Below are 16,644 nucleotides of genomic sequence, written 5' to 3'. Positions count from 1 at the left end.
GGGGACGGAGAAGCGTAGTTTGGAGTCAGCTTGGCTTCCCGTCAGGCCTAACGTCAGAACGTCCACCATGCATGCTTCACCGAGGCAAAGGCTGCAAACCAGGACAATGGCTCTGCCCTTGGCAGCTGAGGGAAATTTCCCACCTTTCTCCACCTTTCTGGGCCTCAGTTTCTGCTTCTGTGAAATGGGAGTGATGATACCGACCTCCCAGGGATAATGTGAGGCTAACGGAGACCGTCTCTACGAGGCCGTCAGATCCTAGCGCAGGGCCTGGCCTATGATAGGGACTCAGAAAATGGTAGTTGGTGCTTCATTACTATTACTATCATTTCTCTGTGTCTCCTCCTGCCTTACAGTGCGGAAACAGGAGATTATTAAAGTGACAGAGCAGCTGATTGAAGCCATAAGCAATGGAGATTTTGAGTCCTACACGTGAGTCGGCTGGGTCCATTCTGCATGTCCTGCCTGGATCGTTGTTCAGGGGGCGCTGATGGCTAACTTTGGGGGTCCTCGTCTCTGACCCTCAGTCACTCACTCTGCATGTGCCGTGAACCGGACTGAACTCATACTTCTGTTTTGCATTTAGACTTTATGCTTTAATGAAGCTTTCTGTTCACAGTACTCTGTATCTCGGTCCTCCTCCTATCCTCCTCCTCATCTCTTGTTCCCCAGGAGGAACTCCAACAAAACTCCTTTGCTTCCCCACCACAGCACGGGCCCCCTCAGGAGATGAGCGGGGAAGGAGGGGAGGGAGGCGGGCCTCTCTTCAGACCTGCTGCATGGGCCTGCTCCTCACCCTGGACCTCCTCAGGCCTCTGACCTCAGGTGGGCAGGAGTAGGCAGGAACCCATAGGGTGCGTCCTCCAGTGAGCAGGGGCGAGCAAAAGAACCTCAAAACAGAACCTTAAATCCTCTGGGGAATAAGGCCAGGTGTCCAAAAATAACATAAAATGAAACAGATGGTACGAGATGTCCCCTACCCACCTGGACCAGCCTGTCAAGGGGCGGCTGTGTGCAAAGGCTGGGCTGGAGCGCCCCCTGGTGGCCACCCCCCACACTGCCTGGTCTGGCCCAGAAGCAGGCCCACTCCAGGGAAAGGAGGATTCTGGGCTGAGGCCTCAACATCTCAGCTAGGGCTGACAAGACCCCACATATGCATTTTGGTGGACAAAAGCTGCCAGCTGAGGCAGAATGACCCGTGCCTGTTGGGTTCAGGTGAGGTGGGAATAACCTAACTGGGATTTGGGTCTTTGGCAGCTGGTTCCCAGTTTCCACTGGGCCCAGGAGCTTAAGTTTGTCTCCCAAAGGCAGGCCAGGTGCGTTTTAATTGTGGGAGGGTTTCAGCAGCAGCGGGTGGCAAAGCCCCAGCAATCTACTGCTTCTGTCGGAGGAACCAGGACTCTAGAAGGTACAGGTGTGAGACTGAGGCCGCATGGATGCGTGTGTGCATGCACTTGTCCACACGTGCACGTTTGTGACTTTACCTGGGTAAAGCCTAAAAGCACAGAAACATGCCGTTAAACGGGTCTTGCTGCCAGCCCTCAAGAGAGCTAAATCAGCCACGGGAAGAGCCTGAGGCTATCTCTGGAAAGATACAGCCAGGGAGGGAGGGAAAGAGAGGCGGTTTCTGTGGACCCCAACCCCCCCTCCACAGTGCCATTTCTGGGGACCCCACTCCCACCTCTGTGATGTCACTTTCCCTGGCATGTGCAGCCTACTCTAGGTTCTGACCCCATGCCATGACCTCGGGAGCCTGTGGTATCCCGAGTCTGGCCCTGTGTAACCCTCACTCGCTGAGCCTCAGTATCCCTAGATGTATAATGGACTTGGAGCAGGTGGTCTCTGAGTCGCTTCAGAGTCAGGGACCCCAGAGACCTCCTGGAGAAGGGCTTCTCCAGTGGGGGTGCTCAGTCTCCCCGACACTCGGAGCTCAGGCCCCCAACCTTGAAGGCTTCTGGAACTGAAGGGTCCCAAGCATCTCACATGGTCTGAGCAGGGCCACCAGCCCCTCCCAATCCACTTGGAGAATTGAGGTCCTGAGTGGAGACGCGAGTTGTCTGGGGTCACACGGACAGGACCTCAGGGAAGAGCAGGGACAGAGTGCCCTGCAGTCACCACAGTGTCCAACTCAGACAACACAGGGCCCGATACCTGTCCTCCCGGTGGCTCCGGTTCCTCCCCGGCTTGGGATCTTTGCTTGTCCTGAGGTACTTGGCTGCATTGTCACTGTAATGGGGGTCTGTGTTGTGCCACAGATTCCAGAGGCCTGGGGGTGGGGGAGACAGTTTTTTCCTTCCTCAACCTTGTTGTCAGGGTTCCCCAGAAGGCTGAGACCTGGAAGGGAGCTCTGAGCTGAAAATACACGCCTTCCTCCCAAGCATGACTTCATGGAAGGCTATTTTCCTCGCGTTACAGAAGAGGAAACTGAGGCTCACACTGAGGGCAAAAGGGGCACCTTTAAAGAAGCAAAACACACCCCCTCCAGGGACGTACCTGCTCTGCGAGCAGAAGTCACTTTCATGTGAAGGAAAAAGCCCCCCCCCCCCCGGAAGGCAAATTGGGAAAAGCCCCTCTGGGCCCCGCTGCCCTGGGCGGGGAGACGCGATGTGGAGAGGAGCCTACAGGCTGAGTTATCCCGGCCAGCGCCTGAGTGCTGCGCACGACGCTTCGCGGCCCCTCGTGGCGCTCTTGCTTGATGCTGGGGGTCTTATGACCAGCGAGTGGCAGGCCCTGGAGCTGAACCCAGGCTTCCCAGTTCTAAGTGGCACCCCCTGGTGGGTGCCTCATGGTACAGTTCGCAAGCAGGGTCCCACCCACTGATCCCACTGATCCTGTGACATGAGCGCAATCACTCCAATGTCGCAGGCCCACCCTCCTCCAGTCCAGGCCCCTGGAGTGAGAGGGCAGCCCCAAGAGGCCACCCCAACCCCTCTTTCCTCTGACTTCCTCCCCCTAGGAAGATGTGTGACCCCGGGATGACGGCCTTCGAACCTGAGGCCCTGGGGAACCTGGTCGAGGGCCTGGACTTCCATCGATTCTATTTTGAAAACTGTGAGCAATCCCTTCTCTCTGGGGTGCCTGTTGTCTGCTCTCGTTCCATGTCCTGCCGGATGGCACAGCAGGGTGACGGGCAGGGCCCCCGGGGCAGCTCAGGAGCCAGCGAAGAGGAAGATCCTGTGTGGACAGGGGTTGGTACCATCTTGGTTCCCTCTCGTAACCCGGGCCCGTCTGACTGCCAGCCGTCCCTCCTGTGGCTGAGGATGGGGACCTGGGACAAGTGTGACAAGCCCTCCCAGCCCTCTCCTGCCCCTGCCCCTGGGAGTTTACAGATGAGGGAGCCTTCCTGCCTGGGCATGCACCCATGTTGCAGCCATCTAGAGGCCTGGGGCCACCCCAGCTGCCCCACTGGTCACAAGCTGGCTGGTGGGCTGTTATGCCTGTGGGTGGGCAGTCCGGGGAAGAGGAGGGGACCCGAGCTCACACTGCTGTGCCCCTGCCTGTATGTCTAGGTCTCTGTCCGCCTGTCTGTCCTTCCTGGGTCTCTCCTCTGCAGGAGAGACCCTGGCAGCTTTGCAACCAAGGGCTGTCAGGGGGCTGAGGCTGGGCCTGACCTAGGGCGCTTTCTGCCTGTGTCCATGTCTCACCTTGGCCAGGGGTCAGACGGGGACGAACCAAAGCACGTGCAGGTTAGACTCATCTAGCTCAGGACCTAGAGGAAGGCCCGGAGAAGTGGCATACCCAGGGTACCCCAAAAGGAAGGCATATACCATTGAGGCTATGCAAGGTAATTTCCGGTGCATGTGGGCACCACTTAAGACAGCACTGGATCGCACAGTGAGAAAGCTGGTCCCTTTCTAAATTCTCTTTCAATACGTCCGGCTTCATCAGGGGAAAAAGCTCAGCTGGGCGCTAAACACCTCTCTCACACTGCCTCATTTACCTCTCCAGCAAAGAAAGAACTGTCTCAGGCTCAGATCCCTTGCAGGCAAGAGCACGGAGCTAGGGTTACATAGCTTTATTTCATTTACACTGGATTTATGATTAAAGTTGTATTCTGTGATACCGGTTGTTTATTATTGATTGTGCTAGAAAGTTTTCTTTTAAAATACATTTACATAAATTAATAAAGTGTATTGATTCAAGGAAATATTTTAATGAAGTAAGTACAAGTCGATAGCAAAAACAAAGGCGGTATTTAAGTGACTGAAATAGGATCTAGTCCGGCTATACCTCACCCAGAAGGGGAAACTGAGGCCCAGAGAGGGGAAGTGACTCATCCGAAGGAACCCAGAAAGTCAGTGGCAGAACCCAGTCCTGACTTGTTCCTCCCCATCCCTGCCCCGGGCTGCCCCCTCTCATCTGCGTGTTAGCAGCCCCCAGCCGGATACTCCTCTCCTGCCTGCACCCAATTAGACTGACCTTATAGACTAGAGTGGTCCAAGAACAGCCCCAACAAGCTGTGAAGAAAGAAGTTGCCTTTTCCTTTGATTAATAAAACTCTGATGCTCCAAGCCTAGCAGTGGAGGTTAGATTTTCATGTGAAGAGAGGTGGCTGGACCCCAAGTTTTCCCCATCACCCTGGGGCTCCCTGGCTGATCACCATGGCCACCACTATCCAGGTCTGTCTTCTGGAGGTGCTGGTTTCCCAGAGTGAACTCCCCAATCCCCACTGAGCAGAGCGGAAACCAGGCTGAGCTGGCTGTAAAGGCCCAGAGATAATAAACACAAAGAGAAGGCTGAACTAGCTCTTGGCCTGAGTCCAGGCAGTGGGCACCCCTCACAACACCGGCCCCTTGGATTCTAGGTTTGAATGCCAAAGGGCCCATGAGTGCAAGACCCAGAGCAACTTCTTGCCCCGGGCCGAGTCCCACCATCCTGCCTGTTTTCCCCTGCTGGAGGACCTGGCCGTTTGTCCCATGCTACCTATAAGGGTGGACGTTAGAAGGCCATAGTCTATTCAGAGAACACACATTAGGGTGGTCATTTCTTTACAAATGTCCCCCAGAACCCCAGCCCTTGCCAACAACAGCGAGGCACCCTCAACAATGCTGACCTTGTTTGTTTGTCTCTTCTGAGATTGTTCTAGATTGTCCTAATTCAATCCCGTCTGGAGACTGACTGCTTTTAGGTTCTATTGCATTTCTTTCAGGAAGTGGCCCAGCTTGGGACAAGTCAGATTGTTTCTCTGGACCTCAGTTTCCAGATGTGTTGAATGGATGCATTGAACTAGATGGTCCTGAGTGCCTCCAGCCCTGGTTTTGTAGGAGGGCCACTGGGTGACCTCTGACCTCTGAGGTCACTCCCAAGCCTATAATGCAAAAACTCTACATTCTCTCTGAGAACCCCAAGTTGTAACAGTCTGTTAGTCTATATATGTAAGACTGAGTGATTTGGTGTTCCGTAGTCAAAGCCTGGGTAGAGTGTGATTATAATATTAGGGATGCTTTCAGTAGTCTTAAAAAAAAAAAAAGACGTTTTACATTTTCCAGGAAACCCATGGCTCACAAACCTGGCTGGGCATCAGAATCAGAGGGTGGGGAAGGGGAAGGAGCCTTTTGAATAGTATAGATTTTTTAATTGTTATCTTCAAGAGAGGAGATGGGCAGTGTATATTTTAAACTGGTTCTCTGTGGGATTTGGACCTACATTTGGGCTACACTAAGAGAAGGCATGAGGGTTCCTCTGAAGTCTGGGACATTGTCTTTCTGTGCTTTTGTTTTCTATCTTGCTGAAAAAAATGGAGAGTTCCTAGAACCAAAAAATTAATAATTAATAATAATAATAATCATAGTGGCTCATATTTTGCATAGAGAAAGCTGGCTTTAGGTACTTTTCTCAGTTCTGTCATGATTAGAAGAGTTATGCCTTTCTGCCTGACTCTGGAAAGCTCCATGACCTCACCCCATGACCACCAATTCCATCCTTACAATTCCAAGATCCTAGGATTGTACAATTTTAATATGACTCAGGTTTCCATAATTCCATATATCTGGAATAGGAGTGGCAAATCAGGGGTCCACAGGCCATATCTGGACTACATATATGCTTCACGTGGCCTGCATGAGGTTTTAAATTCGAATTAGAGACCGATAATAAAAATGAGGCCTTTTCACATAAAAATCCAGATTTCCACATTCTCCTGAAAAATCAGGTGTGGCAAATGTGGATTCCACTTAGAGCTGACACTTGAACAACACGGGTTGGAACTATGCAGGTCCACTTATACACACATTTTCCCCAATAAATACAGCCCCACCCTGTAAATATATTCTCTTCCTTGTGATTTTCTTTTTTTTCTTTTTTAAAGATTTTATTTGTTTATTTGACAGAGAGAGAGACAGCGAGAGAGGGAATACAAGCAGGGGGGAGTGGGAGAGGGAGAAGCAGGCTTCCCATTGAGCAGGGAGCCTGATGCGGGGTTCGATCCCAGGACCCTGGGATCATGACCTGAGCCGAAGGCAGACGCTTAACGACTGAGCCACCCAGGCGCCCCATCCTTGTGATTTTCTTAATAACATTTTCTTTCCTCTAGCTTACTGTATTGTAAGAATATAGCACAATAATACAAATAACATACAAAATGTGGGTTATTTGACTGTTGACGTTATCGGTAAGGCTTCCAGTCAACAGAAGGTTATTAGCAGTTAAGTATTGGGGAAGTCAAGTTATATGTGGATTTTCAAGTGGGGGGTTGGGGTGGGGCTAACTCCCCCCACTCCCCCGCATCGTTCAAGGGTCAGCTGCTCACAGAGCAGCCACCAAGGAAGCTGTGGACAGGGAGCCCTCTGCAGGTGGGACAGGGTGCGCTATTCACCACAGTCTCTGCCACTCCCTATCGCTCGCTCCCTGACCCAGAGGCAAAGGGTCTGTTGCCATTTAGCATCTTATACCCCACTCACCCCCCTCGTTTATGTACTTGCCTGGCCTCTGTAGGGAACCTGGGGTTGAGACTCTGGTCTAAGTTCATCTGATTCTATAATCATAGCCCTATACTTCTGTGTGTCTGAGATACTGTGATTCTAAAATCCCATTCCCCTGTGTTTAAAGAATTGGCATGTCTGAAATCTGGGATCTGCTCTAGCCATCTAGAAGTTCTGCCTTGACTCCTAGCTGAGCCCTGTCACAGAGACCCCTCCTGTGGAAATGAGACGGGGGGATGTCTCTGCTGAGAGGGTCACTGGGAGATGGGGAAGTGAAGGAAGGGACACAGGAGGCCCCCAGTTGCATCTCTTCTGCCCCCTCCCATCCCCACCTCCAGTGTGGTCTCGGAACAGCAAGCCCGTGCACACCACCATCCTGAACCCCCATATCCATCTGATGGGTGACGAGTCGGCCTGCATCGCCTACATCCGCATCACACAGTACCTGGATGCGGGCGGCATCCCCCGCACGGCCCAGTCGGAGGAGACCCGCGTCTGGCACCGCCGGGACGGCAAATGGCAGATCGTCCACTTCCACAGATCTGGGGCGCCCTCCGTCCTGCCCCAGTAAGGGCCCCTCCTTCCTGCCATCTGTCATCTGGGACAGTCTAAAGGAAAGGGGTGGTGTCAGTCTGGAGGGGGACATGCTGGGGAACTTGGCTGCCGGAAGGCCACGGGGTGGGGGCTGGAGGACCACAGGGAGGAGACCAGACCTGCAGGTTCCCTGGGGGAGGGAAGCTGGGTGGGACCCACGGGAAGCAGCGTCAGCCCCATCTAAGGATAGGGGGTGCAGGGTGGTTGCCCAAAGGAAACAGGCCGCCCTCAGAAGTACCTGCATTACCTGCCACACATACCATTTCTTACAGCTGAAGGACCAGGCCGGAAGCCCTGTACCGCAGAGATTTACTCTTCGTTCATGGAATGTGGCTGTTGGTTCTCCCACTTGGATTTTGCTGGAACTCCCCCAATCACGTCACCCCACTACCACCATCATCACCATCGCCGTCACACCTGCGTCAAGAAAATCTGTCTGCTCACAAAAGCTATCACGACTTCCGAGCAAGTGGCACGTCTCCCTGCCACCACCTGTCACGCTGGCTCTGTGTCCCCTGCCAGGGCGGGGCTTCCTCAGGCCTGGGTGCCCTGGGTGCCCTGGGTGCTGGCTCCGAGGACTCCCCCTCCTGGCTGTCGTCCGCCTGGTCTTGCCTTGGCTGTAGGCCAGAATGTCCAGCTGTGTGTCCCCCCAGGGGCTGAGGAAAAAGAGGGGCAGAATCAGGAAGAATGTGGCATCCGCCCCCCATCTCCCTGTCTCTCCCTTCCAGGGTCCCCCCAGCCCCGTGAGCTGGCCTCCCCTGTGGGAGAGGGTGACCGAGGAGCAGACACCAGGAGCCCCCACCTCACACTGCCTCCCTAGCTCTTCCCCCCTCCCACCCTGTCCTCCTGTCCGTGCGGACCCTTCTCCCTCGGTGTGGAGCACAATCCTCTCAGGGTGCCCCCCACTCTTTCCTTCTGCCTTCGGCTGATGTTTACCTCCGACAGTAACGCCCATTCCACCCTTCCATCAGTCCGGGAGAATTCCAGCTTTGTCACATCGGAGGGAGAGAATCTGATTGCTTTTTGGGGGCAAAGAAGGCAACATTTAGGTATCACTTCTACTCGGACCGCATGCCTTTTTATAGCCAAACTTCTGTGTGTTTCGTAAATGGATTTTGCGTTCATGGATATTTATGTAATAACTAAACCTCTCAAATTATAGCAAGGAGGGTCGGGTCGAGTTGGGAAGGGAGGTGGGAAGAGGGGTGAGGGGTAGTTTTTTTCTGTTCTAGGTCTTTTCTTTTTTTTTCATGTCATCTCTGAGATGCACTCTGTCGCCTGTGGTTATCTGGGGCCGAGGTGGACTCAGCCCTGGGGATGGGGGGGGGTGGGGTCCTCGCTGACATTTTGGTCCCAAGGTTCCTTTCAGGACTGTAGAAACACCCCAGATGTTAGTGCTAAGAAACAGCAAATCAGGGCAGAGAGAGTGGGGGAGGTTGTCAGGACAGAAATATCTTTTTTTTTTTTTTTTTGCTTGCCTCCCAAACTGAGGTTCCCAGGATTTCATCCCACCGCATCCGTGTGTGCCCCCCCGACCCCTCCCCCAGTCTTTGGGGGTTCATGAGCATGTGTCTTCATTGCCTCTCCCCTCCGCATCTGCTGGTCCAAGCAGAGCACTGGAATTTTTCCTCTTCACGCCTCGTCCTGCAGCCGTGGGTTCGAATCTTTTTTTCCCTTCTCTTCCCTCTTCCCCGGGATTGACTCTGATGTGGAATGCCTTGGCACATCCACTAGGATCTACTGTCTGCACTGTTTTCTTTGCATGACTTTATATGCAGTAAGTATGTTTAAAAAAAAAAAAAGGAAGAAAAACACTCAGCAAAAACAATCTACATGTTTTGGACAAAAAAAAAAAAATAGAGGTTGTATTCTCAGTGTCCAACTCGGAATTATGTTGCCGCCTCTCTGTGCTTTTTGGCCTCTGTGTGGCCGTGTTTTGCCAGCATGAGATACTGTCCCCTCTGGAGGATTTTAGGGGAGGAAGAGCCATAGCCCCAGGGATTTGGAGGAGGCTCTGGTTCCCCCGAACCTCTGGGGAGTCCTGGGTGTTGGCTGGAGGACTGGTGGGGATGTTCGATCCAGGACTTTCTGAGTTTCCCCCGATCATGAGATGTCTGCTGGGCCCTTTTCTCTACAAGCTGCCCCTGGGGGCAGGTGAGGCAGGCTGGACTGGGGCTGCAGGCCAGGAAAGAGGCTGCCTGGGCTTCCTGCTCTCCAAACTGGTTGATCACTGGCCTCTATCCTTGGCAGACACCCTGCTGCCGAGGCCCAGGGGGCAGGCACTTGGCCTGCCCCAGGTCCAGAGGGCTTCCCAGTAAGGCCCAGTGATCCCAGCGTCCCAGCGGTAAGACCGCCTGCCTCCCTTGTGGAGCTGCCAGCTTCCACAGCAATCCCCAAGCCCAAGGTGAGGGTGTGGCCTTCACAGGGGATGCTGCAATTACCAAGACCAAGTCTTGTCCCTTTCTCAGCCTCAGTTTCCCCATCAGCAAAAGGGTTAAATATTCCTGCCCAGCCTCTGCTGCAGGGCTGATGGGGGATCCAATGGGACGGTGAAGTGAAGCCCAATATACCTGCGAGAACTGACAGGGTTAGTTCACTGGCTAGACTCCTGCTTTGTTCTGGGCCTGGCCAGCCCCCCTCCACGCCCCCACCTGCCCCTCATTCCCCTCTTTGGTGCCTGTCGACTGCTTATTAGCAGTGGACTGCAGGAAAAGAGCCATGCTTTGGGGGTTAATAGGATTCCATTCCCAGTTCTGACCAGACTTGCTGTGTGACCTTTTCCTGCTCTGGCCCTGGGTTTTTCCACCAGGGGGAACTGAGCTGGAGGACGCCAATGTCCCGATTCCTATTTGCTGACATGTCTCATGCCTCCTATCCACTGTGTCCCATTCCAAGTGCCAGCGAAATGGAGGCAGGTCCCAACCCCGGGAGGAAACGGCCTCCACGAGGAAGGCCACTCCGGCGGGTGGGTAGTCAGCCAGTGTGGACCACAGGGCACCAGCATGATCCTGAGGCGGCGCGCAGGGGAGGCGGGCAGACAAAGCGGCCCAGAGCCCACCCCCACCAGACAGTGAAACTCTGCTCCTCTAAAACATCCTGTAGATGCAAAAAAAAAATCCAGGCCTGAGACCAGACCTAGGCTCCAGCATGCAAACACCTCTATAGGAAAGTATTCTCCCAGGATTGTGCACACTGTGCGGCTAATCCTGGCCTCCTGTCTCCCAAGGGGAGATCCTTGGGATGGGGGGGGATGTGTTTGCCAGACTCCCCGTGCTGGTTTCTTTGTTACTATTGGTTTGGGGATTTGTTTCAGTTCTTTCTTTCCTTTTCTTTTTCTTTTCTTTTCTTTTCTTTTCTTTCTTCCTTCCTTTCTTTTCTTTCTTTTTTTTTTTTTTTTAAATATGTGGCTGTGAACTTGAATGACCACTGCTCAAAACTTCTGCTATTGGGTGGGAGGGGGGGAGAAGGGGTGTCTGTTTTACTGGTGTTTTCAGTGCAATAAATAGCTACCAACTTCTGTGCACCTTGCTGTCTCCCCGTCTCGGTCTCGGTCAATCATCAGCACTGGGTGGGTTTTGTTTATTTGTTTGTTTCCTGTTCAAGAACTCACCATTTGCAAAATAAAAGTCAAGGTCTCCATTCTGATTGGGCCAACTTGGTCTCATGCTCAAGGCTGAGCCAATTACAGTGGGATTGTGCCTGGACCCTGGGCCCCAGCCTTAGAACCCGGGAGGAGGCCGGCTTTCTCTCAGGCACATGAGGGGCCCTTATCTAGAGCGGGGCTGGGGGTGGGGGGATGGCGGGGAGCGGTAGGGGGCTGGACAGGGGTTGCCACAAACAGCCAGCCAGCAGCAAAGTCTCCCTCAGGGGCCTGGGATAAGGCTCTTCTCCTCTAGGCCTCGGTTTCCTTGTGAAATGAGAACTTGTTCCAGAAGAAGTCCCTGCACACCTATTCTCTTCCCCCCAGCCCAACCTCACAGACAAGCTGCCAGGCCTCAGAACTCCTGGAGACTGGTTCAGAGAAAGGGGTAAGGGGAGAAATCCCTCAATACCCACACACTATCTGCAGACTGAGTGCCTGGGACGGGGTCCTTGGGGCCAGAGAGAGGGATGGTATGAGAGGCTCCAATGGCCAAGGGGAGGCCCCTGCCACAGGAGAGGCCAGTTTGGTTCTCTGCGTCCAGACTGCAGGCAGAGCCAACACGGTGATGCAGAGGCTTTGGCCCTCGGGCCACGACAGGGTGACCACCTGTCGTGGTTTGCTGACACAGGACAGTCCCAGGCAAACCAGGTGAGATGGTCACTCAGCCACGCAGCCACCTAAGTTACTTGGATTCCACAGCGCCAGGGGGGATGTGCCTTCTGGAGCCCGCAGTCCCCTCTAGACCATGCTTGGGGTGTCTGGGACTCCAGAATTCCTGCACCAGCCACTTCCAGAGTCCATCCTCACTGTTGGTGTGCAGAGGGGCCGCAAGGCGGGTGCCCCTTGCACACACACGAGGATCGTCACAGTGAGGGTAGAGGCCAAGGCTGCGAAGGGCCAGGCGGTGGGTTGCAAAGGGATTGGGGCCTTCCATTTGCACTCCTGCAGGGGAGTCTACTAGCGTTAGCGCCTGGACTCCTCCCAGCTCGGCCTTCCTGCCGCCTCGGGATCTCGGGCCTGGGCGGGAGGAAGGGCCTGAGGGCGGGCCTGAGGGCTCATGCTGCCATTACAGATACCCACCAGCAGGTGGCAGCGCAGGAACAGGTTACAGGCGGCCCCCGGGGGCCCTGAACCTCCAGCTCTCAGTGAACCTCAAGTACCCTTTAACTCTCAGAAAGTACCAACTCCACCCAAAACACTACTGTTGTCTGACAGGAACATGACCCTTTAGAGTTCATAGAGTGCTTTCACAATACCTCTTGTTTCAGAACAGCCCTATCCTGAAGAGGAAGACAATGAGGCTCAGAGGCAAAGACGCTTCCTGCCAGACAGAACCGGGGGTCCCTCCAGGGCCTCCGGTGTCTCAGTCCATGTTTTCCTGTCTCTGAACAGCCAGCAAACTGTGACTGGGGTTCTTAGGAATCTCCTCTCTTTGACCCTCCATCCCTTCCAGCGACTGCCCGCAGTCCCTACCTCCCCACTGCCTATTTACTATGAAACCTATTGGCTCCTCTCCTTTTCTTGCTCAGTGCACAGCAATGCCCCCTCACCCTTCAGGACACAGCCCTAGTGTCTTCTCCTTGGGGAAGCCTCTCCCACACTCTCCCAGCACATGCTGGGTTAGGGCCCTCTGTGGGCTTACCCAATTCCTGTACCCACCTCACCATAGCGCTCTGGGCTGAAGGCACTTAAGCAGGAGTCTGCAAAACTCAGCGCTCCTTGAAGGCAGAACAGCATCTTGCCCCTGCTCCCCACGTGTGCAGGGGCTATCAGTGTGCTGGCATGGGGTAAACTTCCGGCAAACGTGTGCTGCAGGAATGGAGGAGGGATGGATAGTGCAGGGGCTTGAGCATCCCACCCACTCACCCACTTCTGCAATAACAGAGGCTCACTCCTCCTTCACACCAAGGACCAGGCACGCCCTACTCCTTTGTGTGTGCTTGCAGGATCCTCAGTTTGCCCCTCCACCAGCCACTACTTTTTTCTTCTTTTCATTTTCAAAGACGTTGTAGTGCAGAGGGAGGGAACCTGACTGGGATGGCCCAGGATGTGAGGGAGGGGGGTGGGTTTCGGAATTTTAGCCCCTCCAAACACCTGCTGGGGACTACGGCAGCCAGCTGGGCTCTAAGTAGGGCCCAGTGATGAGCTGGACCTGTCTCCTGTCCCCAAAGGGGCCACCCCAGAGGGTGAGAGCCATGCGGCAAACCAGAGTGCAGTGTGGGCTGGGGTGGGGGCTGGACCTGGAGGTGCGAAGTGGACCAGAGCCAGAGGAAGGAGCAGCCAAAGCATGGCAGTGACTGGGGGTGCTGGGGAGGCTTTGTGAACATGCTCAAAGGGGTGAAGTGGGGGGAAACAAGGCAAAGGCTGACCGCCCAGAACAGTGGATTAGGTAGGGGTGGGGAGAGACGAGGCTAGGGAGGAGGCTGTGGGAAGCCAGAGCGTCAGAGTGTGTCCCAAATCTCCTTTGTTGTAGATGTGCTTTTCCAGGGCCCAGGTAGGTCCCTAGCAATGGAAATGGCCTTCTCCAGACTGGGCCACAGTAAATCTTTTAGGAAACATCCTCTAGCAGGTGCTGGGAGTGTTTGCACAGGGCAGGGTGGGGCAGGTCCAGTCCTGTGGGAATGGCCCCTGCTCCTTGTCCTTCCTCCTGGGACAAGCCCCACCCTCCCTTCTCTAACTGGACCTACCAAGGTCTCAGAAGCCACTTCCCTGTGGGCATCCTGTCCCCACCATCCTTTCCTGGGCTTTGGGCCACAGCTGGGGGATGGATGGAGCTATCTAGAAGTCGACTACCCTTTCACCCAAGAAAAAGGGGAGAATTATCATCATTCTCTCCCAGGGTGACCTTGAGCGAGTTACTTTTCCTCCCTGGACCTCAGATTTCTCATTGTTACAATAAGGGGATTGAACCTATGGTCCCCAAATATGGGAACTGTGCTGGCTGCTGCAAATCCCCCAGGGAGTAGGCTAAAAATACAGATGTTTAGACCCTACCCTCAGAGGACAGGATGCATGAAGCCTGGGCAGGCCTCCAGGCAGCTGTAGTTTCAGTAAGCAGTTTGGGAATTCTGCCCCAAGCACCCCGTTCCCCAGTTCCCACAGCCACACTGGGAGCTGGAAGACCAGTTATCAGCAAGCCCCACCCCAGGCTTCCCACTTCTCCATCCACTTCCCTGACACAGCTAGATCAATATTGACCATTGGCCCCTCCCCTGCCCCTGCCCTCCTGCTACCCCAATTCCTAAAACTCTGTGAGACCCTGACCCTGGGTCAGCAGAGTCAGGGTCAAAGCCAGCCTTGGGGCCTGGAGGATTTTAGTGCTGCCCTACTCCTACAGCACATCTGCATCCGCACCTCCTGTTGCTTTGGCTGGACCTCCCCGCCCGCTGGAGAAGCCATCAGAACTCTTAATCCTTAACTCCACCCAGCAAGAGGGGCCAGTCCCAGAACCCAGCTCTGAGGAATAGGCACTGTTCCCCTCTGTGGCTCTCCAACCCATCCATTTTACAGATGGCGACACCAAGGCCCAGCCTCCAGGGCGCCCTGCTGTGGAACTGGAAGATACCAGCTCGCCCTCGGGCTTCCGTCATTGCCTCACCCAGACTCCAAGCACACCCGTCCCCACCCTCCTTCTCCCTTTGCTGGTTGGAGGCAGGAGCTGGGCCTCAGTTTCTTGATCTGTACTAGGGACAGCAGGCTCCTGAGAACCATCCCACCTACAGGGCTTCTACCTGCCATGGATTGCACTGAGCACTGACGGGTTTTTTAAAACTATGCACTAAGCACCTATATTATTCCATTTCATTCCCTGCAAGGGGAAAGCCATTGTCTGCATCTTCCATCTGATGACACTGGGGGTCAGAGATGAAGCAGCAGATCCAGCTGGGTTGCCCAGCCAGTGGACAGCGGGGCCAAGACTGGGCTCCGAGGGGCAGAGTCCAAGCTTGCCTTGACTCCTGTTGGCTATCGTTCTCGATGGGGGGCTGTTCACAGATGCTGTGGACATCAGGGTAAGAGGCTTTTTTTCCCTCAAATAGAAAGCGATCCTGGATGGGGCGCTGGGAGGAGGACTCAGCGTGGCCAAGGGGGGCGGGCTGCTACCCTGTCCTGGGGGAGAAGGTCAGCCTGCAGGAAGTCAGGCGGAGACAGAAGGGGGGTGGGGGTGGAGCGCTGGCCAAGGATCACCGGGCGGGCAGGCAGCCCTGGACGCCCTTCCAGGGCAGGACAGCGTCAGCAAGGCCTCAGGCCCCAGAGGGAATGGCCTGGAGCTCAAGGAGCCAAACTTTCCATGAGCCATGGGCAAAAAATGAGTCTGGAGAAGAGTGTCCACCGCAAAACCGTAGGCTCAGCAACCCAGGGTCACGTGGAATTCAGAGGGGCTGGGGCGGTCTTAACTCTTCGCTGGCTGTCCCCAGAGCCACCAACACGCTGCTTTGAGTTGCTGCTGTGTTGTGCAAAATTGTGTACGGGCTCTGTGGGTCCCCAAGGCCGCACTGCCACGGAGGGGCCTAGCTGGGAATGAACCCAGGTCTGTGTGGCTGAGCAACATAAGCCCCCCACCATGATGCCCTGCCGTGGCCCCAGGTGCTCTGGGGTCCGGGGAGAGTGCTAGAAGTGTCTTAACTGCACAGAAATGAAGGGGGTTGTCTCTGGAGGCCGTGAGCGTCCCATGCAGGCTGAGCTGGGCTGTCACGGCTCACCAGGTGTAGGCCTGGGCCAGGCTCCCTGAAGACTCCAGGAGCCCACGCCTGGTGGGGAATGGAGGGCGTATGGAGGACAGACCTAAAAGGATGAACAGGAGTCCCATGGGTGAACGGGGAAGACACTGGAGCTGGAGGCCTGGGCCTACTCAGGGTATCATACAAGGTGAACTTGGCTGGGGTGGTAAAGGGGAACACAGGGGGCAGGGCCTACTGAGAACCAAACACAAGGTAACAGTGTGACCCCAGTGTTGTCTGTTGACCCTGACTTGACCTTGGGACTATGGCTCACCGTAATGGTGTGGAGCCCTCTCCCCTGCCCCCTCCTGCTCCCCTTCCTCCCCCGGCCTCCCAGATATTTGCTCTCACAGATCATAGGCTAGAAGTGACTATGGGGGGGTCAGCGCCCCATCTCAGTGCTTCCCGGTGCCCACCAAGAGAACACCATCTCTGATGAGTCCTAGAACATTCCTGGAACAGGAATAAAGGGCCCCAGGTCATCCTCTCCACACCTGAGCCAAGCACAGATGCTGCCTCCCAGCCCCTCCCGCCCCCCGCCCCAGCCTCCCCAGGTCAGGGGGCCATGGACACAGAGAGCAGCTGAGAAGGGGAGCAGAGCACTGAGCAGGGGTGGGGACCCCGGGCCTGGCCTCGGCTCTGGCATGTTCTCACCGTGGCCCACGGCCCTGCTAATCCCCAGCCTCTGCAGAGCAGTGGGCCTGCCAGCCACCCAAATGGGGCCGTGCTGTTTCACTGCTTTTCAATCAGTTGCTCATGTTTAAAAATG

General features: G+C 55.0%; 1 protein-coding gene across 1 annotated transcript in view; it reads left to right on the top strand.

The window, feature by feature from the left end:
- CAMK2A (calcium/calmodulin dependent protein kinase II alpha) overlaps nucleotides 1-9,403 on the top strand; it is a 60,935-nt gene extending 51,532 nt beyond the window's left edge. Inside the window, exons 15-18 of the mRNA XM_081825797.1 lie at nucleotides 357-432; nucleotides 2,957-3,051; nucleotides 7,259-7,487; nucleotides 7,787-9,403. Of these exons, the coding sequence (XP_081681923.1) occupies nucleotides 357-432; nucleotides 2,957-3,051; nucleotides 7,259-7,487; nucleotides 7,787-7,790 (404 nt within the window). The 3' untranslated portion in view covers nucleotides 7,791-9,403. The remainder of the gene's footprint in view (nucleotides 1-356; nucleotides 433-2,956; nucleotides 3,052-7,258; nucleotides 7,488-7,786) is intronic.
- Nucleotides 9,404-16,644: the final 7,241 nt, after the last annotated feature.

Source organism: Leptonychotes weddellii, chromosome 7 (genome assembly GCF_054177405.1).
Source record: "Leptonychotes weddellii isolate Sample4059 chromosome 7, ASM5417740v2, whole genome shotgun sequence".
Lineage (NCBI taxonomy): Eukaryota > Metazoa > Chordata > Mammalia > Carnivora > Phocidae > Leptonychotes > Leptonychotes weddellii.
Note: the sequence above shows the minus strand (reverse complement) of the source record. Positions and strands in the feature narration are given on the sequence as shown.